General features: G+C 57.8%; 1 protein-coding gene across 2 annotated transcripts in view; it reads left to right on the forward strand.

The window, feature by feature from the left end:
• The first annotated feature begins 7,754 nt into the window (after nt 1-7,754).
• NFIX (nuclear factor I X) overlaps nt 7,755-26,419 on the forward strand; it is a 103,670-nt gene continuing 85,005 nt past the window's right edge. Inside the window, exon 1 of one of the 2 annotated variants that reach the window (XM_055235712.2) lies at nt 7,755-8,148. In XM_055235712.2, the coding sequence (XP_055091687.1) occupies nt 8,122-8,148 (27 nt within the window). In that variant the 5' untranslated portion in view covers nt 7,755-8,121. Of the gene's footprint in view, nt 8,149-24,513; nt 24,603-26,419 lie in introns of those variants that run through there. The other variant, XM_055235718.2, reaches the window with a different exon arrangement.

A 26,419-nucleotide genomic window follows, 5' to 3' on the forward strand; every position in this document is an offset into this window, starting at 1 on the left:
GCCCAAGAGCCCTGCTCAGTTGCCAAGCAGCCCTGGAGCCTCACGTTGCCCAGCCCCACCTTCTGTGCCCCGGAATGTGGCTGCCAGAGCCCAGATGTTTCAGCCCTCCCCCCCACCCACACCCACACTGCCCGCAGCATCTGGCCAGGTAGTGCCATGGGCCTGGCTGCCGCTTCCCGCTCCTCCTCCTCCCCCAACACACCTGCATGGTAGAAACACACCTGCTGCCAGCCACAGCCAGGTGGGCAGCCTGGCAGAGAGGAATGTGGGGGATTCCAGCTGTGGCACGCCAGCTGTGCCCAGCCCCCTGGCAGCACCCTCCTCCCATGAGATTTCTCAAAGGCCAGGTGTACCCTAATACTTGGGCTCCGGGGAGCGGGGGACAGGGAGGGGCAGCGCTGCCCTCTCTGGCAGTCCCTCTGCCTTCCTATAAATTCTTCCCATTGCAGTTGTGGAGGGGAGCAGAGTGAGGAAGTGTGTGTGTGTGTGTGTGTGTGTGTGTGTGTGTGTAGGAGGGTGCTGTCAGTGTAGAGGAGGGGTGCTGAGTGTGGGGAAAGAACTTTGAGGATGTGTGTGTGAGTGTGAGAGTGTCTTGTCTGCGTGAGTGTGGATGTGGTGTAAGAGTTGTGTTTGAATACAAGGAAGAGTGTGTGAGTGTGTGGCGTGTACATGGGGAGGGTGTTATGGGAGGAATATGTGTATACAAATGGAAGTGTGTGTGTTAAGTGTGTGTTTTTGTGTGTGAATGGAGGGATGAGTTGTGTGTGTGAATAAGGAAATAGGTGTTCTGGTGTGATACTGAGTGTGATAGAGTCCGTGACTGTGTGTGTGAAGGATGTGTGTGTGTGCACCTTTGGAAGTCTGGTGTCCTGTGTGTATGAATGGAAGGAGAAGTTTGTGTGTGTGAATGAAGGATGAGTGTTGTGTGGGTGTGAATGAAGGGTGTGTTGTGTGTGTAAAAATGAAGGAGAGATGGCCGGGCGCGGTGGCTCACGCCTGTAATCCCAGCACTTGGGAGGCTGAGACAGGCGGATCACAAGATCAGGAGATTGAGACCATCCTGGCTAACGTGGTGAAACCCCCCTCTACTAAAAATACAAAAACAAAACTAGCCAGTCATGGTGGCGGGCGCCTGTAGTCCCAGCTGCTCGGGAGGCTGAGGCAGGAGAATGGTGTGAACCCGGGAGGCGGAGCTTGCACTGAGCCAAGATCGCACCACTGCACTCCAGCCCAGGTGACAGAGAGAGACTCCGTCTCAAAAAAAAAAAAAAAAGTAGGAGAGATATGTGTGTGGATGAAGGATGGGTGTCGTGTATGTGTGGATGAAGGATGGGTGTTGTGTGTGTACGTATGGAAGGCTGGGTGTTGTGTGTGTGGATGAAGGCTGGGTGTGTGTGTGTGTGTGTATGTGTGTATGGAAGGCTGGGTGTTGTGTGTGTGTGTATGGAAGGCTGGGTGTTGTGTGTGTGCGTATGGAAGGCCGAGTATTGTGTGTGTGAGTATGGAAGGCTGGTTGTTGTGTGTGTGCAAATGGAAGGATGAGTGTTGTGTGTGTGGATGAAGGATGGGTGTTGTGTGTGTGCATATGGAAGGATGGGTGTTGTGTGTGTGCATATGGAAGGATGAGTGTTGTGTGTGTGGATGAAGGATGAGTGTTGTGTGTGTGGATGAAGGATGAGTGTTGTGTGTGTGGATGAAGGATGAGTGTTGTGTGTGTGCATATGGAAGGCTGGGTGTTGTGTGTGTGCAAATGGAAGGATGAGTGTTGTGTGTGTGGATGAAGGATGAGTGTTGTGTGTGTGCATATGGAAGGATGGGTGTTGTGTGTGTGCATATGGAAGGATGAGTGTTGTGTGTGTGGATGAAGGATGAGTGTTGTGTGTGTGGATGAAGGATGAGTGTTGTGTGTGTGGATGAAGGATGAGTGTTGTGTGTGTGCATATGGAAGGCTGGGTGTTGTGTGTGTGCAAATGGAAGGATGAGTGTTGTGTGTGTGGATGAAGGATGAGTGTTGTGTGTGTGCATATGGAAGGATGGGTGTTGTGTGTGTGCATATGGAAGGATGGGCGTTGTGTGTGCTTATGCAAAGCTGATGTTGTGTGTGTGGATTAAGGATGGATGTTGTGCATGTGTGTCAGTGAAGGATGGATGTTGTGTGTGTGAATGAAGGATGGGTGTTGTGCATGTGTGTCAGTGAAGGATGGGTGTTGTGCGTGTGGATGAAGGATGAGTGTTGTGTATGTGAATTAAGGATAGGTGTTGTGTGTGTGGATGAAGGCTGGGTGTTATTTGTGTGGGTGAAGGATGGGCATTGTGTGTGTGGATGAAGTATGAGTGTTTTGTGTGTGTGTGAAGGCTGGGTGTTGTGTGTGTGGATGAAGGATGGGCATGGTGTGTGCAGTGGGGCTGGGTTGATGGTTTGAGCAGAGCCTAGGTCTGGGCCAGGTGCAAGGACCAGGAAGGCCATGAGGGACCATCAGCCCAGGAGCCTGGGGCCTGGGGGCTGGTGGTCAGGGCTGGAGCACAGGCTGGCAGGTGGGGTAGGGCAGCCGGAGTTGGGGTTTCTGAGCCATGTGCCCCTTCACAGCCATTTGCAGGGGGGTGGGCAGGATCTGCCTGGCTCTCAAGATCCTCCAAGCCCCCAGCTCCATGAAGGGTCTCACACCTCCCCGGGCCCTTTCCCACAGCTTCCCCCTCAGTCCCCCCACAGACCCACACTGCTCTGCTGTCCCCTTCACCCAGGACCCCCAGATCCCCCAGACATTGCCTCTGCTCCTTTCCACAGCCATCCGAGGTCCCGCCCTGCCTCCATCCCCCATCACTCCCCCAAAGCCCGCGTGTCCCCAACTCCTTCTCCCAGACATCCCAGCCCCTCTAGGGCCCCTCAAAAGCCCCCAGACCCTTTTCCGTTCATCCCCTCTGCCTCTTCCAGCTCCCTTCCCCTCCCTACACCTGGACCCCCACTCTGTCCTCTACCCCTTTCCAGAACCATCCACTCAGGGGCCCAGCCCCCTCGATCCCCAAATCCCTTCCTGGCCCTTCCTCCAGCCCCTTACCGCTCCCAGCCCCCCATGGGGCCCCGCCCCTTCCCCTCTGCGCACCCCCCCCTTCCAACTCCTCCCCCGTCCGCCCCTGGGAGCCCCCTCCCCCTTCTGGGGCAGCGGTGGTGTGGAGGCAGGCAGCCGCAGCACTCTTGAAACTTTAAACGGTGTTAAAAGTTTCTGTTTACGAGAAACCCTTGAATTTTTAAGGACGTATCGATTCCCTGCTCCACAGCCTTGCCTCGGTGGCGTGGCGGCCTCAGGCACAGTGGGGAGGCCCAGACTGTGTCTATGTGAGGCCATGTTAGTATATGTGACTAGGTGTGTGTATGTGTGTGTATCAGGGAAGGGGGAGTCCCTGTAAACTTGTGTCAGAGATGTGAGTCTGTGTGTCAGGCCATGTCAGTGTGTGTGATTAGGTGTGTGTATTCATTTGTCAGGGAGGGGCGGTCTCTTGTGTGTCTGCATCAGACCATGTCAGTGTGTGTGTGTGAATCAGGCCATGTCAAAGCGTTTAACTATGTGTGGGGGTGTGTGGGTGTCAGGCCATGTCAATGTGTGTGTCTTTGTGAGACACCACAGACACCAGACCGGTGGGAGCCCGGGTTCCGAGGCCCCCAAGCACAGAATGACAGACACACACATACCCAGACACACCCTCAGGCACACAGGGATGCGATCCCTCATACACTCACACACACACAGCTAGTCACACACAGACTGACATGGCCTGACAAAGACACACATATCAGGACACAGAGACCCCTCCCTGACACTAACACACATATACCAGTGTGTGTATACACACACCGACATGGCCTGACACACACAGACTCACATCTCTGACACAGGTTTACATTGACCCCCCGACACACACACACACACACCCACCCACACACACAATCCTAGTTACACACACTGATACGGCCTCACAAAGACACACACATTGACATGGCCTGAGACCCACACACCCCCACACATAGTTAAACGCTTTGACATGGCCTGATTCACACACACACACTGACATGGTCTGACGCAGACACATAAGAGACCGCCCCTCCCTGACAAATGAACACACACACCTAATCACACACACTGACATGGCCTGACACACACAGACTCACATCTCTGACACAAGTTCACAGGGACTCCCCCTTCCCTGACACACACACATACACACACCTAGTCACATATACTAACATGGCCTCACATAGACACACACACACGACCTGACACAGACAGACACACATATCTGGACACACAGAGACCTCCTCCCTCATACACAGACACACACATCGACATGGCCTCGCTCTCTCTCTCTCACACAAACATACACACACGCATGGCTACACACACACACACTCTCTGGCATGGCCTGACACACACAGGCTCACATCCTTGACACACAGAGCCCCCATGTCCTGACAGCCCTGATCCCTGACACTCCTGAGCACCTGTGTACACACCCTGGTACACAAAGATCCTCATCACTGCCCTAGATCCACATAGCAAAACACACACCTAGTGACACCCATTGACACTTTCTGCCCCACAGACCCTGATCACAAACAGGGCTGGCTATGCCCATTGGGCTCTTGCAAGCAGGCCCCAGACCCACTGGGACCCTTGCACAGTCACTCACATGATCACACTCCAAGACACACACACACACACACACACACACACAGACCCATATACACTGACACTGCACTGTTGTCCAGGCTGGAGTGCAGTGGCGTGATCATGGCTCACTGCAACCTCCGCCCCCTGAGCTCAAGCCATCCTCCCACCTCAGCTTTTGGAGTAGCTGAGACCACAGGCATGCACCACCACGCCTGGCTTTTTTTTTTTTTTTTTTTTTTTTGTATTTTTAGTAGAGATGGAATCTCATCATGTTGCCAGGCTGGTCTCGAACTCCTGACCTCAAGCAATCCGCCCATTTCAGACTCCCGAAGTGCTGGGATTATAGGCGTGAGCCACCGCGTCCAGCCTACACTGACACTTTTTTTTTTTTTTGAGACAGAGTCTCGCTCTGTCCCCCAGGCTGGAGTGCAGTGGTGTGATCTCGGCTCACTGCAAGCTCCGCCTCCCGAGTTCACGTCATTCTCCTGCCTCAGCCTCCCAAGTAGCTGGGACTACAGGTGCCCGCCACCATGCCTGGCTAACTTTTTGTATTTTTAGTAGAGACGGTGTTTCACTGTGTCAGCCAGGATGGTCTCGATCTCCTGACATCGTGATCCACCTGCCTCGGCCTCCCAAAGTGCTGGGATTACAGGCGTGAGCCACCGCGCCCAGCTGGTGTTTGTTTTCTCTTTTCTTTTCTCCTCTCCTCTCCTCTCCTCTCCTCTCCTCTCCTCTCCCCTTCCTTCCTTCCTTCCTTCCTTCCTTCCTTCCTTCCTTCCTTTCCTTCCCTCCCTCCTTCCCTCCCTCCCTTCTTTCTTTCTTTTCTTTCTTTCTCCCTTTCTTTTTTTCTTTTCTTTTTTTTTTTTGAGACGGAGTCTCGCTCTGTCGCCCAGGCTGGAGTGCAGTGGTATGGTCTTGGCTTACTGCAGCCTCTGCCTCCCAGGTTCAAGTGATTCTCCAGCCTCAGCCTCCCTAGTAGCTGGGATTACAGGCATCCACCACCATGCCCGGCTAAGTTTTTTATTTTTAGTAGAGACAGGGTTTCACCATGTTGGCCAGGCTGGGCTCAAACTCCTGACCTCAGGTGATCCACCCGCTTCGGCCTCCCAAATTGCTGGGATTATAGGTATGAGCCACCACGCCCGGCCAGACTCTTGCACCTATCATGACCTGCATTTCTTCAGTGTCCCCAGAAGACACCAGACCCATCTAGACACCCACAGACACACTGCCTGCCACACAGCCTAATACAGTATTGTGACAAGGAGCATATCGTTTCTGGGACATTTACACACATACTCACGTGCACATGCACACTTTTGTGCCTGCTTGCAAGAGCCCAATGGGCACAGCCAACCCTGTGTGCGTGCGCAACCCCCGCCCTGGGCACTGACACCCCCTTTAACAGACAATGCATAGCTGAGAATTGCCACAGCTTTTTGGCCCAAGAGAGCAAGAAGGTGCTGGTTGCACCTGGCAGCAGGCGGGTGTTTTGTCTCAGCAGGAGCTGCCTGGGGGCTGTAGGCACTGCCTCCCCACCCACCCTGGGGGTTACCAGAGGGCTTCCTCTCCCCTTGCTCCAGGGTCCCCAGCACTACCTCTCACCCCAGGCCTTTATATTCTGAAAATGAGGCATCGGGGCCTGCAAGAGGGGCTGGAACCTCACCAAAATGTGTGTTTGTGTACATGTACGGAGGCCCTCATGCCCAATTCTGTCCCTGACAGCTGAGCTGTGGGTCTCCTGCTATATTCGCCTTTGTCAATGCTCAGGGCCACATTATAAGTGTGTGTGTGGGGGGCATCTAAGGGACATGGGTGTATGTGTGTGATCCCTGTGTGCATGGCTAGATGATTCTCCCAGGGGTGTTGTCAGCCGCCTGGGCATCAGACAGTTGGTCAGTGTATCCAAGGCCTGTGGGTACATCTGGGCAACCCAGTGTGTGTGTGTGTCTGTGTGTTGTGTTGTGACAGCCAGTGTTGCTTTGTATCTGTGACACTGTGTATCTCTTTGTATTGGGGTCCTTTGCATTCACTTCCAGGTGTTTGCTGTGTGTTTATGTGACATTGTGTATCTTCCCTTCATTAGTGTCATTCTTATTTATTTAGTTATTTTTTTTCAGACAGGGTCTTGCTCTGTCACCCAGGTTGGAGTGCAAATGGCACTATCATGGCTCACTGCACCCTTGACCTCCCTGGGCTCAAGGGATCCCCCTACTTCAGCCTCCTAAGTAGCTGGGACCACAGGAATCCACCACCACACCCAGCTAATTTTTGTATTTTTGGTAGAGAGGGGTTTTGCCATGTTGTCCAGGCTGGTCTCGAACTCCTGAGCTCAAGCAATCCACTGGCCTCGGCCTCCCAATCATCAGTGTCATTCTGTACATCAGAGTGTACTGCCATAACTGCCAATGTATTCTGGCACTGCGATGTGTGTGTGTTGTGTATGTGTCTGCGTGTAGGAATTGGTGTCTGGAAGGTGTCAGCGTGTGTCTGTGTGATCTTGCATGTGTCTGTGTTCTGCAGGAACATGCGTCAGTGTGTGTGCATCAGTGTGCATCTCTATGTGTCATGCACTGGTGTGTCTTCGTGTATATCAGTGTGTGTCTACGTGACACCTGCGTTGGTGTATGTCTATACGCGGTTCCTTGTTGTGTGCCTGGATACCATGGTGGGACGGTGCATGTCAGAGAGTGGGTCGTGGGTGTTTTCCCAGACTGGTGTGTGTGAGAGTGCCCGTGTGTAGGGGTTGTGTGTCTGTGCCTTGTGTGCATTGGTGTCCGAGTGTGCTTTGTGTTCGAACGCAGAACGTGTGGCCAGGCGTTCTGGACGTGACATGTGTGGCGGGGTCCGAGTCCCGCTGCGTGTCAGCGTGTGTCTGCGCTGGAACGCGGGCCAGCACGTGTCAGGGCGGCCGCGTCGGTGTGCGCCCCCGCGCGCGCGTGTGCGTGTGTTCGTGTGTGTGTGCATGTGTGTGCGTGTGTGTGTGCGCCGACCGCCGCTCCCCCGCCCTGCCCGCCCCTCCCCGCGCCCCTCCTCCCGCCTGCGCCGCCCGCCCGCTCCCTCTCCCCGGAGTGCGCCGCTTCCAAACTTTGTCTAAACTTTCACTTTCACAGCGCGGCGGCTGCGGCGGCGGCGGCGGCGGCGGCGGGCGAGGGTGACCGGCCGAGCGGCGGCGGCATGGAGTAGACGCGCGGCGGCAGCGGCGGCGGCGGCGGACGCGAGAGGCAGCGGCGAGCGCGGCGGCGGCGGCAGCGGCGGCCCCGGAGCCGGCGGGGCCGAGCCTGCGAGCGGCGAGCGCGGAGCGGCGCCGGGCCGAGCGCGGGGCCGCGGGCCGGGCGGGCGCAGCGCGGCGGAGGCCGGAGGAGCCGAGCCGGAGCCCGAGCCCGAGCGCGGCCGCCGCCTGCCGGGCCTCCCCTCGCCGCGGCCGGCCGCCGCGCTCCCGCCCGGGCGCCCAGCTATGTACTCCCCGTACTGCCTCACCCAGGTACCGGCCGCCGCCCCCGCGCGACCGAGGGAGGGGAGCGGGCGCGGGAGGCCGGCCGGCGGCGCGGGCGGAGGGGACGCGCGGCGGCCGGGAAGGGGGGGCCGAGAGCCCGCCGGCCGCCGAGGGGTGCAGGCTGTGCCGCGGGGAGCCCAGGCACGCGTGCGGGCGTCACCGTGCGCGTGCGACCCTGGCCACCGGGCGGACTCCTTTTGGGGGCTCCGGGGGTGGCCAGCTGCGTCGTGGCGCTGCCCCTGGAGCGCAGGCGGGAGTGCGTGTACGTGTGTGTGTGTGTGTGTGTGTGTGTGTGCGCTCGACTGGGGTGCGATGGGCAGCGGGACTCCGGCCGACCTGTGGGCTACTGTAGCGCGCACCCGGGCAGCGTGGCCGCTGGCAGTGTTTGCGGGGGTGACAGAGTGGCAAGAGGGTAGTCCTGAGGGCGCAGAGGGGACACTGGGTCCCGCGACGCTTCCTGGGGCGGGTGCAGCGGTTCCCGAGGGTGGCAGTGGCCGGCGTGCGTGGCGGCGGCTCTTGCGTGCGGCCGGGGTGACTGGGGCTGGCCGAGCGGCCCGGGCGTCTCCCCAAAGTCTTTGTTCAGGCCTCACATGGGAGCGGGGCTAAGAAAATGGCGGGGCTCCCAAATTTCGGAGGGGCAGGGGAGGGGAGAGAGGGGCGGGCGCGCTGCCAGCGGTGGCCGCGCCTCTCCGACCCCGGACGTCGCAGCCTCTGCCCCCCCACCCCCAAACTTTCCTCGGCGCAAACTTTCTGGCCCCAGCGACCTGGGCTGCTGCGGAGTGGACCCGGCAGGCCTGGGGAATCCCGTCCCGTCGCCTGGAGGCGGGAGGGGCGGGAGGCAGCAGTGGACACAGCCTACAGTGCCGCGGCCACACCGTCGGGTCAGCCTCGGGCACAACAGCGCCGACCTTGGCGCTTTGCTAGAGCGCGTCCCGCCTGCAGCGAAGTTCCCTGCGCGGCGCACGGCTGCGGCAAAAGCTTCGAGGATGCCTGTCGGGCCACCCAACTCTCCCCGGGGCTGTGGCCTGAGGCTCTAAGAGGGCTCAGAAGCTGCCCAGAGTCCCACAGTGGCCCTGACAGCATTGCCTGCAGGGCCAGGCCACAGCTGGTAACAAGTCTCCGAAGAGGGGACATCTAGGGGCTGCTTAGCCCTGCTGCCAACCAGGCCTGCATGTGGGGGTTCTCTAGGCCAGGCCCTAATTGTCCCCTCTGCCTAGCCTGATCCCTGTCAGCCATGTGCCAAGTGTGTCCACAGCTTACAGTGGCAGTCCACATGGGTATGGCTCCTACTCTGTCTGGGTCGTACTGGGAGTGTGCAGTGGTGTCAAAGGGCGAGGGGTTTGTCGGGGTGTGTGTCAACACGCTCCTGTATGTACAGGTGAGAGTGTATGCCAGTGTGAATCAATCTAGAGTCTGTGTGTAGGCCCTGTGGGCCGGCCATGGGCAGGCCTGCGTGGCATGGCCGTGTGTATGGCCCAGGGAGCGGGTTTTCCTGTAGAAAGCAGGCCCAAGTACGTGTTGGCGAGGGCGCACGGGCATGCATACATGTTGCAGTGTGCATGCAGTTGTGAGCAGGCACCCTGAGCACCATGGCAGTGTGGGGAACCCCCACATCTGCACCTCCAGTTCCACAGCCACTCCATGTTGGGCGCCCCTCACAACAACTGCCTACCCAGCGGTGTCTGAGTTGGGCCTCTTTGGTGCTACGCTTGGCTGGGCTGTGTGGCCGATGTTTGGGGCCTAGTGGGACCAAGACCCCACGCTCAAGCAGCCCCTTGCCCACCAGGCTGCCAGCCCGGCCTCCCATGCCAAGCATGCCAGACATCTGAGCCTGCTCCCCCATGGCTTGGGTGAGACACCCACCCCTCAGATTTCACAGCACCCTGGGAAAGAAAATGCCTGCGGATACGCCGGTTACACGGCTAGGAAGGGGCTGGGGCGGCTGTTAGACCCAGGGCGATGGCCGGTGCTTGGCTCTGTGTGACTGTAGGCCCAGGTTACGACAGCTCCAGTGTGCCAGGATGGCTGGAGAGGGGAGTGGGCATGGTGTCACCAGGCTGCCAGCCCTTCATGGTGGGCAGGGAAACCCTTCAGCTCTGGGCAGGTGGCTGCTGTCGGCTGGTCAGTGGGGTCTGGCCTGCCCCTTCCTAACAATCACATCTCTGTTTTTACAAATCTTTCTGCTTCCATAGTTTGCCCCGCTGGTCTCTGTTTTTCTGACAACCTCTTTCATTCGCTGTCTTTTTCTCGGTCTGTTTTTATCGGTCTCTGGTGTACTCTGCCCTTTTCCATCTCTCTTTCTCCATCTCTGTCCTTTTGTATATCTCTGACTGTTTCTGTCTGTCTCTGTCTCTGATTCCAGTTTTGGCCCCATCTCTGCTCCCCCCTCCACTGGCGTCTCGGACTCTCTCTCTCTCTGTCTCTCTGGCCTGCCTCTCTCTCTTTCCCTCTCTCTCTCTTCCTTTTTTTCAAACCAGAATTGGCTTCGATTTTAAAGTCAATAAATGATTGAGCAGGAACGAGCTTGGAGCTGCGGGGCCCTGGCGGGGAAAGGTACTGTGGGCGAGGGGGAAGGGCGGGGGGAAAAATCTCCTTCTAGAAAAAGCATCAAAATTCAGGGCGGCCGGGTGGGGCGGTTGCTGGAGCTGCTGGAGTGCATTGTAGCCACGGTCCTGAGTCTCAGGCAGAGAGAGGGGCGGGGGGTGGATGGATGGACCCCCCTCCCCATCCCGATCCCGCCAAGAAACAGAGACACAACCAGGACGAGAACTCATGTACACCACCATCACCGCCAAGATGGGGATGTAAGTGTCCTGTTCACACCGATGTCCAGACCCATGACCATCGACAAGCCTACAGACCTACGGACACAGGAAACCGATGACTTGTGTTCACACTGTCACACACACACCCATTAACACACACGCAACTCTTGAAATGGGACATGTATATTGGTGTAGGCTTAGAGACACAGCAGTACCTCTTTGACGCACGTATGGACACAGGAAACAGTGGACTTGTGTTCACAACCACCCCCAGCGCACACATAAACACTCACAAACCCCTCAAGACGACACAGATAGCGACAAAGGCACATGGAGACCACAACACCTCCCAGACTCATGGAGCCCTGAGCACATGCTTGGATACAGGCAGACACAAATGTGTGTTCACCCCCACACACGCTCACATGGACCCAAGGACGGACAGGCAGATGGATGGATAGACATATTTGCACAGAGACACAATGCAGTTGGCTCGCCCAGGTGTGTACACAAATACCTTTTCTTTTTCTTTTTCTTTTTTTTTTTTTTTTTTTGAGACGGAGTCTTGCTCTGTCGCCCAGGCTGGAGTGCAGTGGCGTGATCTCGGCTCACTGTAACCTCCGCCTCCTGGGTTCAAGCAATTCTCTACCTCAGCTTCCCAAGTAGCTGGGATTAGAGGTGCCCGCCACCACACCCGGGTAATTTCTGTATTTTTTAGTGAAGATGGGGTTTCACCATCTTGGCCCGGCTGGTCTTGAACTCCTGACCTCATGCTCATGATCCACCTGCCTCGGCCTCCCAAAATGCTGGGATTACAGGCATGAGCCACCGCACCCGGCCACAAATACCTTTTCAAACACACACACACACACACACACACACACACACACACTAATGCGTGCTTCCCCCTCCTTGCCACGGGGATAAACAGGCAAACATGCCGACATTTGCTGACACACACAAAGACATACATGGGCGCACACACGGATACACCCGCTCTCAGACACGCAGCGACCTACGCCCATTTTCTTGGCCATACAAGCAGCCAAATGTTCCTGTACTTTTGTGTCTGCATAGCTCCCCCCACACTCCTTCCATGGGAGGGAGATGGCAGGGGCTTCCCTGATGCCCCCTTCCTCCAGCTTTCTCTCTGGTCACTCTGGCCACCCCTCTGTCCCTGCGAAGCTACAGCTCTCTGTCCCTGCTCCGGCCTGGTGCCCTGTTTTCATGGCACTTGGCATTTTCTCTCCGGCTCTGGCCCTGCCTGATTCATGCCTACTGCTGGGGTGGGAGGTGTGCCCAGGTGTGGGCCGGGATGGGGTAGCTCATGAGATGAGCTGGGGCTCCGTGAGATGTTTTGATGCTGGGCCGAGCTCAGAGCCGAGGGCTCTGCTGGGAACAGAGTGCTCCAATCTCCCTAGGGCCTGGAATGTCTTGTGTAGCCTCAAGAGCTCCCAGACGGAGGCTGCAGGAGCAGAGTCAAGGGCTAGGCTTTGCCATCAGACAGAAGTGGGTTCGAGCTCCAGCTCTACATGCTCTAATCTTGTGACCTGAAGCACAGGATTTTCCTGGCCTGTAAAATGGGCAAAAACCAGTGTCTATCTCTTGGGCTGTACTTAGGCTCAATGTGGTGCCTGGCACATAGTGCGTGCTCCAGAAATGGTAATTGTTGCCAATTGTTGGTTGTCAAACTCCCAGACCCTCCCAGCTGAGAGAGGGATGCCTCTGAGGGGTAGAAGACACGATCGAGCACCTCCCAACCATAGATATCCAAGTGGACTGCCTGGAGGAGGAGGAGGCAAGAGGAGAGTTTGGAAGGATGAGAGTTTGCACATGGCCCAGCTCTTTTACCTTTGGATGGGGGCCTGTAGGCCAAGCAGAGGGCGGCACGACTTCAAGATAGGGGAGAGATGGTGGGGGAGGGTGGGGGGCAGGAGGGGAGAGACGAGGCTTCCACTGTTCCATGAGGACCAGATACCCTGGTTGGGGGCCCTGAGTCCTGGTATAAGAGTATGTGTGCACGCATTCATCCAAATGTACGTGGGACAAAGAGACCTAGTGCATCTAGATGATGACTTCAGGGACATCCCCAAGCTCCAGAATTTTCTGCGTCTGCACCTGGGCGTTGTCACCTGGACCCGCCATGGAGACAGGACACATGTGCAGGACCCTATGTGGGCACTTGGCTGGATCAGCGCGCATTGCGGGTGGGAGCAATGCTGGGTGTTTGGCCATGGCGCCGTGGCTGTGGGCAAAATGCCCCCGTGGTTGGTGTCTTGACTGCCGTCCTCCCCATCTAACCCACAGGGAGCCTGGCCTTTTAAATCTGCTCAGATATTGTCTCCCCCACCCCCATGAAGCTGGAATCTGGGGACTTGCTGGACCAGAGAGGTAGAGGAGGCTGGGCACTTTCTCCAGTGAGGTGCTGAAGATGAGCCGTCTGTCCCCTCCCTCCCAGCTGGGGTGGGGAAAAGGAGAGGGGTGTCTTCATTTTCTTGCCCCCAAAGCCCTGGATGTGGGGGCAAGTGGGCCAGGGGGACAGCTATGAGCCACTATCTGGGTTCTCCCAGATTGGTGTGCGTGTTAATCGGCATGTCAGGCCTCAGAGCCACCATTTTGCCGCGGATGTCTGTGTGGCAGCGTGTGTCTGCCCGGGTCCCTCTCCATGCCTCTCCATGTCTCCCAGTGTCCATCACTGGGTGCTACCTGCATGTGGCTCTACGGATCATCGCACGCCCTGTCTCTTGTGTATTTGGTAGTGGGGGTCGGGGAGTGTGCCACCATGCGTGTCAGTGTGCCGGATGTAGTCTTTGTGTCACGGTGGCGCTGTGCGCGTCAACGGGTATTGGTGTACCGGTCACCATCTTTGTATCTGTGCTTTGTATCTGGGGTGACAGTGTCCCAGTGACATGCGTCACATCTACAGCAGTGTTTTTCTGGGTGTCTGTGCGTCACAGCAAAGAGTGTATCCGTGTGTCTCACACACGTGTTAGCCTGTCCGTGTCAACTTGTGTCCACATACGTGTCAACGCACGTGTCTCCAGTGTCACCACCCTCATATCACTGTGCCTCCTGGACTTGTCCCCGTGACGATCACTGTGGGTCTCACCCCACGGGCGCCTCTCCTGGGCATTCCCTTGGCCTCCGAGCACCATGCAAGATGCCTGCTATGGCGGCCGGGCAAGCGGCTGGGAGCGGGCTGGCCGCTCAGTCCCTTCCCATGAGGTCGAGCGGCCACGGTGGCCTTGCTGGGGGCCCCGCCCGTGCCCCTGGCCTGGCGTGGACAGAAGCCCGTTGTGCGGCGGCGAGGTGCGGGCGTGCGTTCGGGCCGCCCACAGGCCTCCCTCTGTCTGCCCGGCTCACATTGATCTTGGCTTCTGCCTGTGTCCGTTCTAGCCTGGCCAGCTGGGTGTCCGGCTGTCTCCGTGGGCCTGAGCCCACTATCCCCGCTGCCCCCACAGCCAGGCAGGCCCTGGGCCCCACACCCCTGGGCCACCTGCCATCCCTCCGAGGCTCTGAGGGCGCGGATTTGGAAACTGAGGTCCCCCCTTCTTTCCCCCTTTCTCTCTCTCTCTTTCCTCCCTCTCTCCTCCCCTCCTCCCCTCCTCCCTCTCCCTCTCTCCCTCTCTCTCTCCTCCTGCCAAACGCGTCTTGGCTCCGTCTGAATATCTCTTCTCCTCGATTTTTGGCTCCAGCTCTGGGCGCGTTCACTAAAGGAAGAAGGGCTAGCTCCCCAACCCCCCCTTCCTCACCACCTCCCCCCTCCTGAGGAGCCCCTCTGAGGGCGGGAGTGGCCTCGTGCAGGGGCCTGGGCCCCCTGAGTGGGCTTGGCCAGGGGGGCACAGGCCTGGCGGGTGAGGGAGCAGGGTGGACAGGGCCTGGCAGCCAGAGGGAGGCAATGGGCAGGGTGACTGAGCTGCCCGGCGGGGCGGGCGGGCAGGGAGGGGTCGGGGGCACGGAGCTGGGGTGTCTGGCTTCTGGTGGGGCTGGCAGGCCTCTGTGAGGCGCAGCTGTGCCCAGAACTCCAAGTTGCGTTTGCCACCACTACCGATGTGGCTGCGCCAGCCAGGGAGGGGAGGCGGGTAGCGGGCACTGCGGCGCTCTGCAGCCAATCGGAAGCCGGGGTTGCACTGGGGAGCTCTCCCCCCACTGGGCCCCACCCTGAGGGGAGCCGGGGGTGGTGGCCAGCAGCGGGCAGGGGGCAGTGCCCACCACCATCGCCAAGGACCCAGCCCCCTCAGCTGAAGCTCAGTGCCAGCCTTCCTGGCACAGATCGGGCAAGAGCGGGGATCTGTCTGTCCCCACCTGAATCTGTGCGAGCCAAGCTGGAGGAAGGGACAGCATGGAGGTGCACCCGACCCCCCTGGGCCTTTTAGTCCAAGGCAGGCAGGAGCTAGGGATGGGGGCCAAATTATCCAGGTGGTTCCGTCCAAATATCGGCTTTGGTCGAATCATCTCGGGGAGTGGGGGGGGGGGGTTTATTCCGGGTCCATCTCGCACAAAGTCACACACTCTCACTGGCACATGCGGGCACAAAGAATCACGCTGACACACACTGGCATGCTGCACCTCCCTCAATCAAACAGACACAGGCGTCCCCATACAAAGAAGCTTGCCCTCACTCACAGACACCTTGAGGCACCCGGCCACACCCGAACACATCAATGCGGCATTACACACGCAGGGACGTGCACGTGGGTGCAGACACATGGGACACACGCAGTCACACGATCACATGCCATGAAGCACACAGCACAGACACAGGCTCTGCCACCATCAAATGCTCAGACCCACAGGCATAGCTAGAAACACACGGCACACGCACTCAGTCATAATGTCAGGCACCCAAAACACACACATGAGCACCGATACACCCGCACACACCACCAAGCACACAGGTACACGCACATGCATGCAATAACACGCTCTCAGACACACAAAACACCCCACACTCTCCCTAACCCAGTGTCACCCACCAGGAGTGATTTTGCCCACTGGGAAATGTCTGGAAACATTTTTTTTTTTTTTTTTTTTTTTTTTTTAGAGACAGACTGTCATTTGTAGCCCAGGCTGGAGCACAGTGGTGCGATCTCAGCTCACTGCAGCCCTGACCTCCCAAGCTCAAACAATCTACCCATCTCAGCCTCCTGAGTAGCAGGGACTACAGGTGCATGGCACCACACTGGGCTAATTTTTAAATTTTTTGTAGAGACAGAGTCTCGTTATGTTGCCCAGGCTGGTCTTGAATTCCTGGGCTCAAGCAGTTCTCCTGCTTCACCCTCCCAAGTAGCTGGGACTACAGCCGAGCACCACCATACCCAGCTAATTTTTTAATTTTTAGTAAAGACGAAGTCTGGCTTTGTTGCCCAGGCTGGTTTTGAATTCCTGGGCTCAGGTGATCCTCCCGCCTCAGCCTCCCAAGGTTCTGGGAGCCATGAGCCACCATGCCCGACCTGGAATCATTTTTGGTTGTCACACTTGTGGAGGGGGTGCTATTTAGTGAGTGGAGGCCCAGCACGCTGCTCAGTCCCCTACAATGGAACCCCTCAACCCTCGCCGACCACAAAGAATGATCCAGCCCCAAATGTCAGTAGTGCCAAGGTTGGAAACCCTGCCATGCATCCCCAGATACACAGTAACACACACAGGCACAACTAACCCTTGACACCCATTACACATGCACCCACATACACAGTCACACCCAAACAAGACGCCAGCTGACAGTGTCACACACACACACTCTCCCTCACCAGGACCCAGGCATTGTCGCATATATACCCCTTTCCCCTGCCAAACCCAGGCACAGTCAGCATGGCATGTACACAGTCCGGTGTTACCCCAGCACACAGGGACGAGAGCCACACCCCCACACACATTCGCACCTGGGCCACACCTGGCAGTGGTTGGAAATGGTGCCTGAGAGCTGAGACCTGCCCTGGTGGCACCTCCCCTCTGCTTGTCAGCCACAACCAGCTGTCTTTGCGCAGCAGCTACAGCCACCCCGACTTCTCAGGATAGAAATGGGAGCCCCAAATCCCTGCCCTGGTTTGTAGAAGCCTGGGGTGAGACAAAGCCTGGAAAAACCACATGCCCATCCCTGCCCAGGACACTCACAGTCTTCTAGACTCAGTGGTCGAGGGCTCCACCCTCACCTCCTTGCTCCTGGCAGCCACCGAGAGAAGGGATGGGGACAAAGCTAGGTTCTTTTTTTTTTTTTTTTTTTTAAACAGTCTCACTCTGTTGCCCAGGCTAGAGTGTAGTGCAATCTCAGCTCACTGCAACCTTGGCCTCCCGGGCTCAAGCAATTCTCATGCCTCAGCCTCCCGAGTAGCTGGGATTACAGATGTGAACTATCACACCTGGCTAATTTTTGTATTTTTAGTAGAGACGGGGTTTCTCCATGTTGGCCAGGCTGGTCTCAAACTCGTGGCCTCAAGTGATCCGCCCGCCTTGGCCTCCCAAAGTGCTGGGATTACAGGCGTGAGCCACTGTGCCTGGCCAACAAAGCTAAGTTCTGAGACTCCTGTCCTCCGTGGGGCTGTCTCACTAATCCTTTGGCCTTTGACTCCCCCGTTCTGACGCCAGAGAAAGACAGAAGAGACAGAGGTCGGCAGAATGGTAGAAGAAGATAGGGTAATAGCAAAATAAATGTTTGTCCTAAAAATCGTAGCAACAGCTAATGTGAACTGTGTGCTTGCTGCGTTGCGCCCTTGCTAAGTGCCTTCCCAGCTTGTCTTCTTGAATCCTGTTTCAATAGGTACTGTTATTAGGAGAGTGGGGCCTGCAGAGCCAGCTTCCTGGGTTTGACTCCTGGCTCTGCCACTCACTAGCTGTGTAACTTCGGGCAAGTTGCTTAACCTCTCTGGGTCGCAATTTCTGTATCTAGGAAGCAGGGCTGTGGTAAGGATCTGAGGAGTTGGTTCACAGCACATGCTTTAAAACTGTGCTTGATGTGAAAAAACTGCTTTGATTTTATGGATGAAAAACCAAGACTCAGAGTAGAGGTATCCAGTGCTAGGGTCAAGGACGGGGAACTCCTTCTTCAAGATTGTTACCACCCTAAATCCTGCTGATGGGACAGAATTGCAGCTTGTTCTCTGGCCTTTCCCAAATTTCAGAATGGGCTTGCACACCCCCACACCCCCATTTGAAACGTGCCCTAGTGGTTGGCCCTTGAACCTTCTTACCACCCTGACCTTCGGATCTTCTTCCATCCAAGGCTCAGAATAAAGGTGGATGGTGGTCTCACCCCCTCTGCACCCCTGCTGGCCAGGCTTGCCCTCGCCCCCGCAGGTCCAAACGTCCTCTCCCACACCTTGCTGGGCACCCAGCCGGAGCTCAAATGCTGGGGGTGCAGCCGGGAGCCTGTGCATTCCTTTGACAAATATTTATCAAGCACCTCCTGGGTGCCAGGCTCTGTTTTAGGCCCCGAGGGCTCTGCAGGGAGCAAAATCTGCAAAGATGCCAGCCCCGATGGGAGGGCAGACCGTGAACCTGATAAACAAGGGAGTGTCCAGTCCTTGAGATGGCGCTAGGTGCTGTGGGGAGAACAGAGCCGGCCGGGCCCTCAGGAGTGCCGGGTAGCTGTGGTTTTAGCAGAGGTGGGCAGGGAGGCCTCATGGTGAGATGATGATTTTGAACGTTGCCTTGCTATAGCTCAAGTGCAGCCTGTCAGGCCCCTTTCTCTCTCCAAGGGGCGGACTAGAGGTCAAGGGTGTGTGGCTCAGCATGGCATGCCCATCATTTGCCCAGACCATGTTGCCTGTCATTTCTTCAATCTGAGCTCATCTATTATCCATATTTGTGGATATGCCATACGGTGCCCACCCAAAACCTGGGGACAAGATGGCCGAGGCCTTTCCTTTACAGAAACTGGGGCTTGATGGGCACTGGGTATTCGCAACCCTGCTGCTCTGAGCTGGGGGATGGGGCAGGGGCAGCTGGTGGCCCAGAGTGGCACTTCCACCTGGGCCCCTCAATTTAGCTCCCCCGGGGCGGGCTGGGTTTATTTTTACCCCAGCCTGTCACCCTGGCAGTACCAGGCTGCGCCATCTTTGCAGGGTCTTGGGGATCTGCCCACAGCTTGGGGGTATCAGGCTTTGTCTGTTGGGTTCCCCAACTCCCACCAGGGCCCCAGATTCTCTCCACCCCCAAAGCTCCAGGCTCGAGAGCTCTGGGCTGGGGCCCGGCGGGGTCGGCACTGCAGGCTGGCAACCACCGTGCCCAGCCTGGTGGCATTTGGTTTGGCGCCCTGCCTGCCTGCCACCCCCACCCCATGCCCGGGCAGAGCCGAGCGGCTGCTGCTGCCAGTCTCCATTTCGAAGCTTGAGGTGGGGGTGGGGAAGTGCTGGGTGTCTCCAGGCCCCTGCTTGTCCCGTGCCACCTGGGGATCATCCCCCCATGCCTGTTCCCTGGAAGGGCCGGGCTGCCTCTTCCACTGCCCCTTTGCAGCCTGGAGCTCAGCAAGGATGCCAGCCTGGCTTCCATCTTCCCGGTTCGCTCCCTCCCTTCCTCCCTCTCTCGCCTGCTCGCCTGTAATGGCTCACCATTTTTGGCATCTCTTCCCCCTCCCCCTCCCATAGGCGCCAACCTCACTTCCAAACCCGCCGCCATCGTTGGCTCTCTGGCCTTCTCTGCCGCCTGGGGCTGGGACCTGGAAATGGGAATTTGGGGGTGGGGGCCGGGCATGTGGACATCAGGGGCTTTCTGCGTGCTCGTGTGTATGTCTGGGGTTGGAGGACACATGTTCTAAGCCAGCTCGCTCCATCCACCCCTTCATTTAGCCTCAAGCTTGCAGAGCAGGACTGCAGCAAAAGTGAAGACCTTCCCATTTCTGATTGCCCTGCACCTGGTATTGGCATCTGGGCCACCAGGGGGCCAGGGTGGGCATCTCTGCCCAAGCCCAGGCCCGGGCATGGCAAGGGCAAGGCTTCATCAGTGGTGTGCCCCAACCTCTCCCCTTCCCTAAGTTCCCCCCAAGGTTCCAAGATTCCTGCTTCCACTCCCCAGAGCTGGGGTGGGGGAACCAAGGCTCACCTTGGGTACTTGTGTCCCCAGATGGGGCAAGGGACTTCGGAGGAACCGGTTTATTGCCCTCCCCCCCACCCCACACCCGCTGCCCACGCCTCTCTCGGCACTAAACAAAGTTTGCTAAGTAACTTCAAATGTTATTTGAGGACGGCCTGGCCTCAACCCAAGGCGGCCCTGTGGAAACTTGTTTTTCGCTGCCGAGGCTGCAAGTATCAAAGACACACTTTCGGCGGGGGGTGCTCCAATACCACTCCCCTCTCTGTGGCAGGGGCTGGCCCTAAACGGACACACAGACACACAGAGCAGACACACATAGGTCTGTGCCTACAGAGAGACGCAGAGATCATCCTGTGGCCTAAACACCAGGGACAGCTGCAGGACAGCCTTGGAGCATGGCACACATAACACATACAACAAACACACATGTTGACACGCTAAGGAAGTAGGAGGGGGTGACAGGGCACTACCCCCCAGCCCATGGAGTCCTGGGATTCTTCCAGCTGGTGGGGTTTCGCTATGTTGGGAAAAACGTACGGCTCCGATCCTTGGAGTCCTGTATTCTCGTGACTCCAGGGCTTGAGGGGGTGCTGGGATGAGGCCCCCAGCCTCAGTTTCCCCATCCATAGAGGGACACTGTGGACTTTTCAGCCGAGCCTGGGTTTTTTCATCCCCCTGGCAGGGCTGCATCCCTAAAGATGAGTCCCTAAAAGTGGGCTCTGAGCACAGGGCCTGGTATACAAGCAATGCTCCAGTGTCGGCAGGCATTTCTGCCAGTCCTGACCCCATAAACCTGGTGTGTTTTCATCCTGATTGGTGGCCCTGACCCCAAGCAGCTTGGGGTTCTCCGGGTCCCAGGAGGAGCCCACGCTGACGTTACTCGCTTGCTCCAATCTTCCCTTCTCTCTGATTTTCTCACTTTGTTCCTCTCTCTCCTAGCTTTTCTTGATCTTTCCCCACATCCCTCTTCTTCTTTCTCCAGGTCTCCGCTGGCCCTGCCCAGGCCTGGAGCTCAGGGAAAACGTGGGAAACAGGCATAGGGTACGCATCCCTCACTGAAGCCAGCCAGGCCTACAGTCCTCCATGCTCTGAGCCCCCTGATGACCCTCCTTTGGCCCCCCGCAAACCCCAGCAAGAAGCTGGAGGCTGGGCACTTGAGCTGACACAGTAGGTGAAGGAGAGGCTCTGTCACAGGGTCCTCTGAGACCTATCACCTCCAAGGTTTGCAAACAGGTGGAGGCCCACTGAATGCAATGGAAAAGCCAAGGCCCAAGAGGAAACTGGAGTGAGTTCCTCCTGCAGTTCCAGAGAGCCTCCCCATCCTCGCTGTAGCCAGGTCCTCACCGAGGTAGATTTGCGGGGGTCTCCCAGTCCCAGTCCCACACACCGCCTCATCCCCACTCATAGTCAACGCCCGCAACACCCCGCCACCCGCAGTCTGTCGCGCAGTGACAGCCTGTCACAAGCACCGCCGCACACCGGCACAATCTGTCGTCCACGCACAGTCTCACACACAACCTGTCACACACGCACACACACACACAGCGGCACAGTCGCACACACAGCCAGCCTCACGCGATCACACCAAGCGTCACAGCTTGTCACAGCCATAGATTCCTCACAATAAAAATAACAGCTACCGACTCCAGAGCAATTATGCCTGGGCAGCGGGTGGGTGGGGGGGAAGGCAGGCATACGTGACCTCCTGTGACCCTCCCAACACGAGGCAGGTATGAGTAACCTGTTTTACAGATGAGGAAACAGAGGCTGCAAGGTCAAGTGCCAAGGTCATGGGGCTAGAAGCAGGGTGGTGGGGATTACCCAGCCGGATTCCCAGGAGTGAGCAAGACTTAAACAGGTTCACTCCAGCTTTTCAACCCCCTTCTGGCCACCTGAGGCTCCTCCTTCTGGCCTTCCCATGGGAATTCCCTTCCTATTCCTCAGTTCTAAGAAGCCCAGAGCAAGAAACAGGAGGAAGAGGCTTCCTGGTTCCCCGCTTAAGGGTGTTCAAACTGTCTGCCCTTGGCTGGGAAAACAGGGCCACGCCCTCCCCACCAAATGCTACTTGGCTCCAAGTGGGGTACTGATGGGCACTGAAAAACCTATGGGCAGTGTGAGGGCTATCAGAGGGGCAACTACAAGTACAGTAGCACTACGCTTGAGTGTCTGATGTGTGAGTGGCCATGTGGAGGGCTGGAGTTGATCCGAAGTGGTGGCAGCTTGTGGTCCTTTGGGGGATTTGGTGGGTAGAATGGGGACGGGGGTCTTCAAAGGCAGAGAAGAGAAGTCTCAGGACTTCAAACTAACAGCCTGGCCCTGTCCACACAGGTGGAGTGGCCCACCTTGGGCCCGGGGGCCTCCAGGAGCCCCCTGGCCCAGGCAGGCCCCAGCCTCCACCGCCCCAGGGGCCCTCCGAGGTCCAGGGCACTTCCTCCTCTGCAACCCGCTTTTCCCTTGCTTTCTCCTTCTTTGTTCCTCCCCCGCCTGCTCCTGGGGCTTCCCCCATTGGAGTTGCCTCGGCCAAAACCAACAGGGCTCCAACGACATCCCGCCTTGGCCTGCCGGGCGGCCGGCCCTGCCCCATGGCCTGCTCAGGGGCCAGATGCGGGCTCGGCTGGGTCCGGACAGCGGCCCCCGCGCACGTGGCTACTCCTACGGCGTGCGCAAGCACTCGCACACCCCGCCGGCCCTGCGGCCCCGAAGGGGACCTAGGCGCGCTCATGCACGTCCCTGTCTGACACCCCAGCCCGGCACTCGGACGTGCGCACGCACATAAGCACGCCCTCGTACAGTTGCTCCCACCTGGGTCCGCAGCATGCCCTTGCCCGGCGCCCCCAATCGGGATCTCAGGCACCGGAAGCTTATATGCGCACCTAGGCCTGACATCCCAACGATACTGGCTGGCGCACTTACACCCATAACATGCCCCTATCGGGCACCACGTGGGGGTCCCCCCCCCAACACAAGCATTCACTCCCCTGCTTTCCCTCCGATGGAGCTTTTGAGCACAGGTACTCGTGCCCTGCGCCCGAAGGGGGAGCTCCAGGTGGGTCCGTGAGCCCGCTCTGGTGCCCACACACGTGGCTCCAGGCCCACGCGGGTACACACCTCCCCAGCCTGCACACGCGTGTTTCACATGAGTCATACACCTGCCAGGCCGCCCAGGGCATCTGGCTTCAAAGCGGCATTCAGGTTGTTGCGGGAGCCGGCAGGGAAGGGAGGCCTAATTCCCACCTCCCCCATTCCTCTCGGAACACCCGCCTCCCCATATGTCCCTGGGGCACAGGTGGGACATCCCAGAACTGCCGCTGCCCAGTGGCGCCCCTGTATGTGCTATATTTATATTTGAAATGTGTACCTTTATATATACTTTTTATATGTAAGAACCGCTCCCCCCTCTTCCCGCTCCACGTTTGTACTTGGATTTTACCACCCCCACTAGGCTTCGACCCAAACCTGCAAAAACCATTTCGCCAGGCAGGGATGTAGGGGGATTCGGGAGCAGCCCTCCCCCTCTCCACTGCGGACGGACATCCCACGTTCTTAAAGACCGGGGACCCCCCTCCCCCAAGGGCCGGACTGCAGCTCCAAATCCTGCAGCCCCAGAAACACAATCGCGGGGGTGGGTGCTGGCGGCGAGACGTTGCTTTTCGGTGTGTGTTTGCTGTTACCGCTTAAATTAACCCTGAGTGACGGCTTGCAATTCGCCACAAAGAGGCCATTTAATGCCCCCCACCACCCCACCTCGGGAGAAATTTCCACTTGCCCCCGAGTCCAGCTCGGGCCGCAAGCTACCCGCCCTCCAGGCCTTCGCTCCAGGTGCGCCCGGGCGGTGGAGGCGAGTTCCCTGCGCGCATCATGGACTTCAGGAGTGAGGGTGGGTGGGTTTTGGAGGGGTGGGAGCAGAGGCAGGGGGTTGTGCCGGGACTCTCCAGACGCTCCACTGCCCAATCATAGCTCTTCGATATCCCAGCCCGGCTGGAGAAAGTTAGATGGTACTCCAGCGTTTCCACCGGGTCCCCGGAAGAGAGAAGCTGGGCTGCACCCCATGTTGGCACGAACACTCCCTCCTCAGTGCCTCTGTGCAGTAGGTCGCGTGCCTGTACGTACCCTACCTGAGACAGCCCCTCCGCCAAGTGCGCCCCTCGACAGGTGCCTGTCGCCCACGGGCTCCTTTCATTGTAGCCTCCCTGGAGGTTCTCAAGGCGCCTGGCATTTCCCGGACCCCTGCAACTGACTCAAGACTGGGGGGAGGGGGCTCATGGAGGTAGAGGTGGTGGGGAGGTCTCCCCAGGGCCCAGGCAGGAGGAGGGAAGGTCGTGTGCTTTCCATGTCGCGGGCAAAATGGGTGCTGACAAAATGGGCAAAATGGGTCACTGTCACTTGCATCGCACACTGAGGGGTGGGAGAGGACAGCACATGCCTAGACCGTGCAGAAGGCCCAGAACCGGGGCGCGAAGGGGCCCCGGGACACCAGCGAGCCGTGCGCAAAGCCCGGCGCGCGCGTGCGCAGCGACGAAAAGGCGGGAAGCGGCGCTTCGAAGCCCCGGATGTGGGACTCGACCTGTGTGGCATGTGCCAGGGTGGCTCCGACGACGGAACCGCCATGGGTGCTGAGTGGAGAGTGGGGACCGCGGACCCCGGGGGCAGGTGAGGGGAAACTGGGAGCCTAGGTCAGGCTTTCGACCGTTTGCGCCGCCACTCTTCTCAATGATCCCTCCCAGGCACCGTAGGCCCTCTGGTCGGTCTGGGTGGCGTCCTCCCGGCCCCTTGCTGTGCAAGCTGGGCTTCCTCTTGCCGGGGCGCGGCCTGCCCCTCACAGTGACCCCCCCAGCCCAACCCCCCAAAAGTGACCCCGCGCTGGTGGGCATGGAGGACTGTCCCGGTTCACCATTTGCTGCGTCAAAGGCCGCTGCGAAAAGGGGCTCCGATGTCGGCATTTTTGCCTTAAGGCTAGTTTGTCCCCCAGGCGCGCGGGGGTTGGGGGCTCAGGGCCGCCTGTGCCTCAGTTTCTCTCCTCCTGCGCCCATCCTGACATCCGACGGAGGATAATGCGCGTTGGAGGGCTTTAGCTGTGAATGCGATGTTGATGATTGCTGTGATTCTTTGGGTGCTTGGGAGAGTTTGGGGTTTAACTGCCCCCAAATCCGAGGACAGCTTGGGGGCGTCCCTTCGGAGAGGATCTCTCCGCGTCGCATAGTGAGCGTCGTCATCTCTAGACTACCCCGGTTTCCGAGGGCCTCACCTTCAATCCCCGAGCCTTCTCTTTTGGGGGACTAAAGGCGGGGAAATTTACCAGGGTAGATTTTTGTTTGTTTTCAGGGTTGGCTGGGTTTGGGGGAGTTTGTCCTCCAGCGAGCGCGGGGAAGAAATATGACTAAATGGCAGAAAATGCGCTTTCCCTTTCTCTCTCTTGTGCCTTCGGGCCGCGGGGAGTTGCGCAGCCTCTAAAAAAAAACCTTTAAAAACCCAAAACCTCCCCTCCAAGTCCCTTTCGATCTACGCCACCTTCCCTCTCAGGGCTGATTTCTTGAATTTGGGGCGTTGAGGCCTCCCCATCCAGTGCTACCAGCCCTTTTGCAGCACTTCCTGGGCAGGCCAGGGGAGAGGACGGAAAAGTGGAAAAAGAACGTGTGCGCCCAGCGGACCCGACTTAACCTGTTGGAGGAGGAAGCTGGCCTCGGGCTGAAGTCCCCCAAGCCACCCCCGGAGCCAGAGCAGCCCCCGAGCATTCAGAGAAAGCCGCCCGTCCCCAGTCCCCTCGGAAGCCGGTCATAAACCAGACTTCTCATCACCCGAATTACTTAAATGAGCTTTGATGGTGTTCGGTCCTTTTCCACGTGCGGATGACTCAGCCCGCTGCAGCTGCGCCCGGGGAGGTGACCCTGGGGCAGCGGCTGACCCTGCTGCGCCCTGTACCCTGGACCCAGACGCGGCCCATCCCAGCAGCACCTCCCGCCCCAAGCTCCCAGACCACACTTAGCTTTTTTTTTCCCCCTTACTCTTCGAGTCTTTTTCTTCTTCTCTAAAAACATTTTTTTTAATTTAAAGGAGTTTTATTACTTTTTTTTATATAAAGCATGTGAGACAGAGGCTGAATGGTAGAAACAGGCTGTTAAAAAAAGAAAAATACGTGCCGGTGACGCTTCGTGGAGCTGGCCAGCCTCTCCTGCCCCGCGACTAAGCTTGCGGTCGCCCGGATTCTCTAGTAGACCTGGGCGTGGGGCACCTGAGATCTCTGCCACTGAAAAGGCGCTATAGAAATGCAAGGAATTATGATTTTAATAAAATTGTCTCATTTAGGAGCGAGCTTCTGCGCTGCCTCTGTCGTCGGAGCCCGGGTTTGCCACGGCAAAGTCTGTAATCAGAGAAAAATACCAGCTTTGTTGAGGGTTAGAATATATCGTCGGCTAATGTGTGTGGTTTTCTTTTTAAATAATGCTAAGCATTGGAATAATTAAAGAGTG

Source organism: Symphalangus syndactylus, chromosome 13 (assembly GCF_028878055.3).
Source record: "Symphalangus syndactylus isolate Jambi chromosome 13, NHGRI_mSymSyn1-v2.1_pri, whole genome shotgun sequence".
NCBI classification, from domain to species: Eukaryota; Metazoa; Chordata; class Mammalia; order Primates; family Hylobatidae; genus Symphalangus; species Symphalangus syndactylus.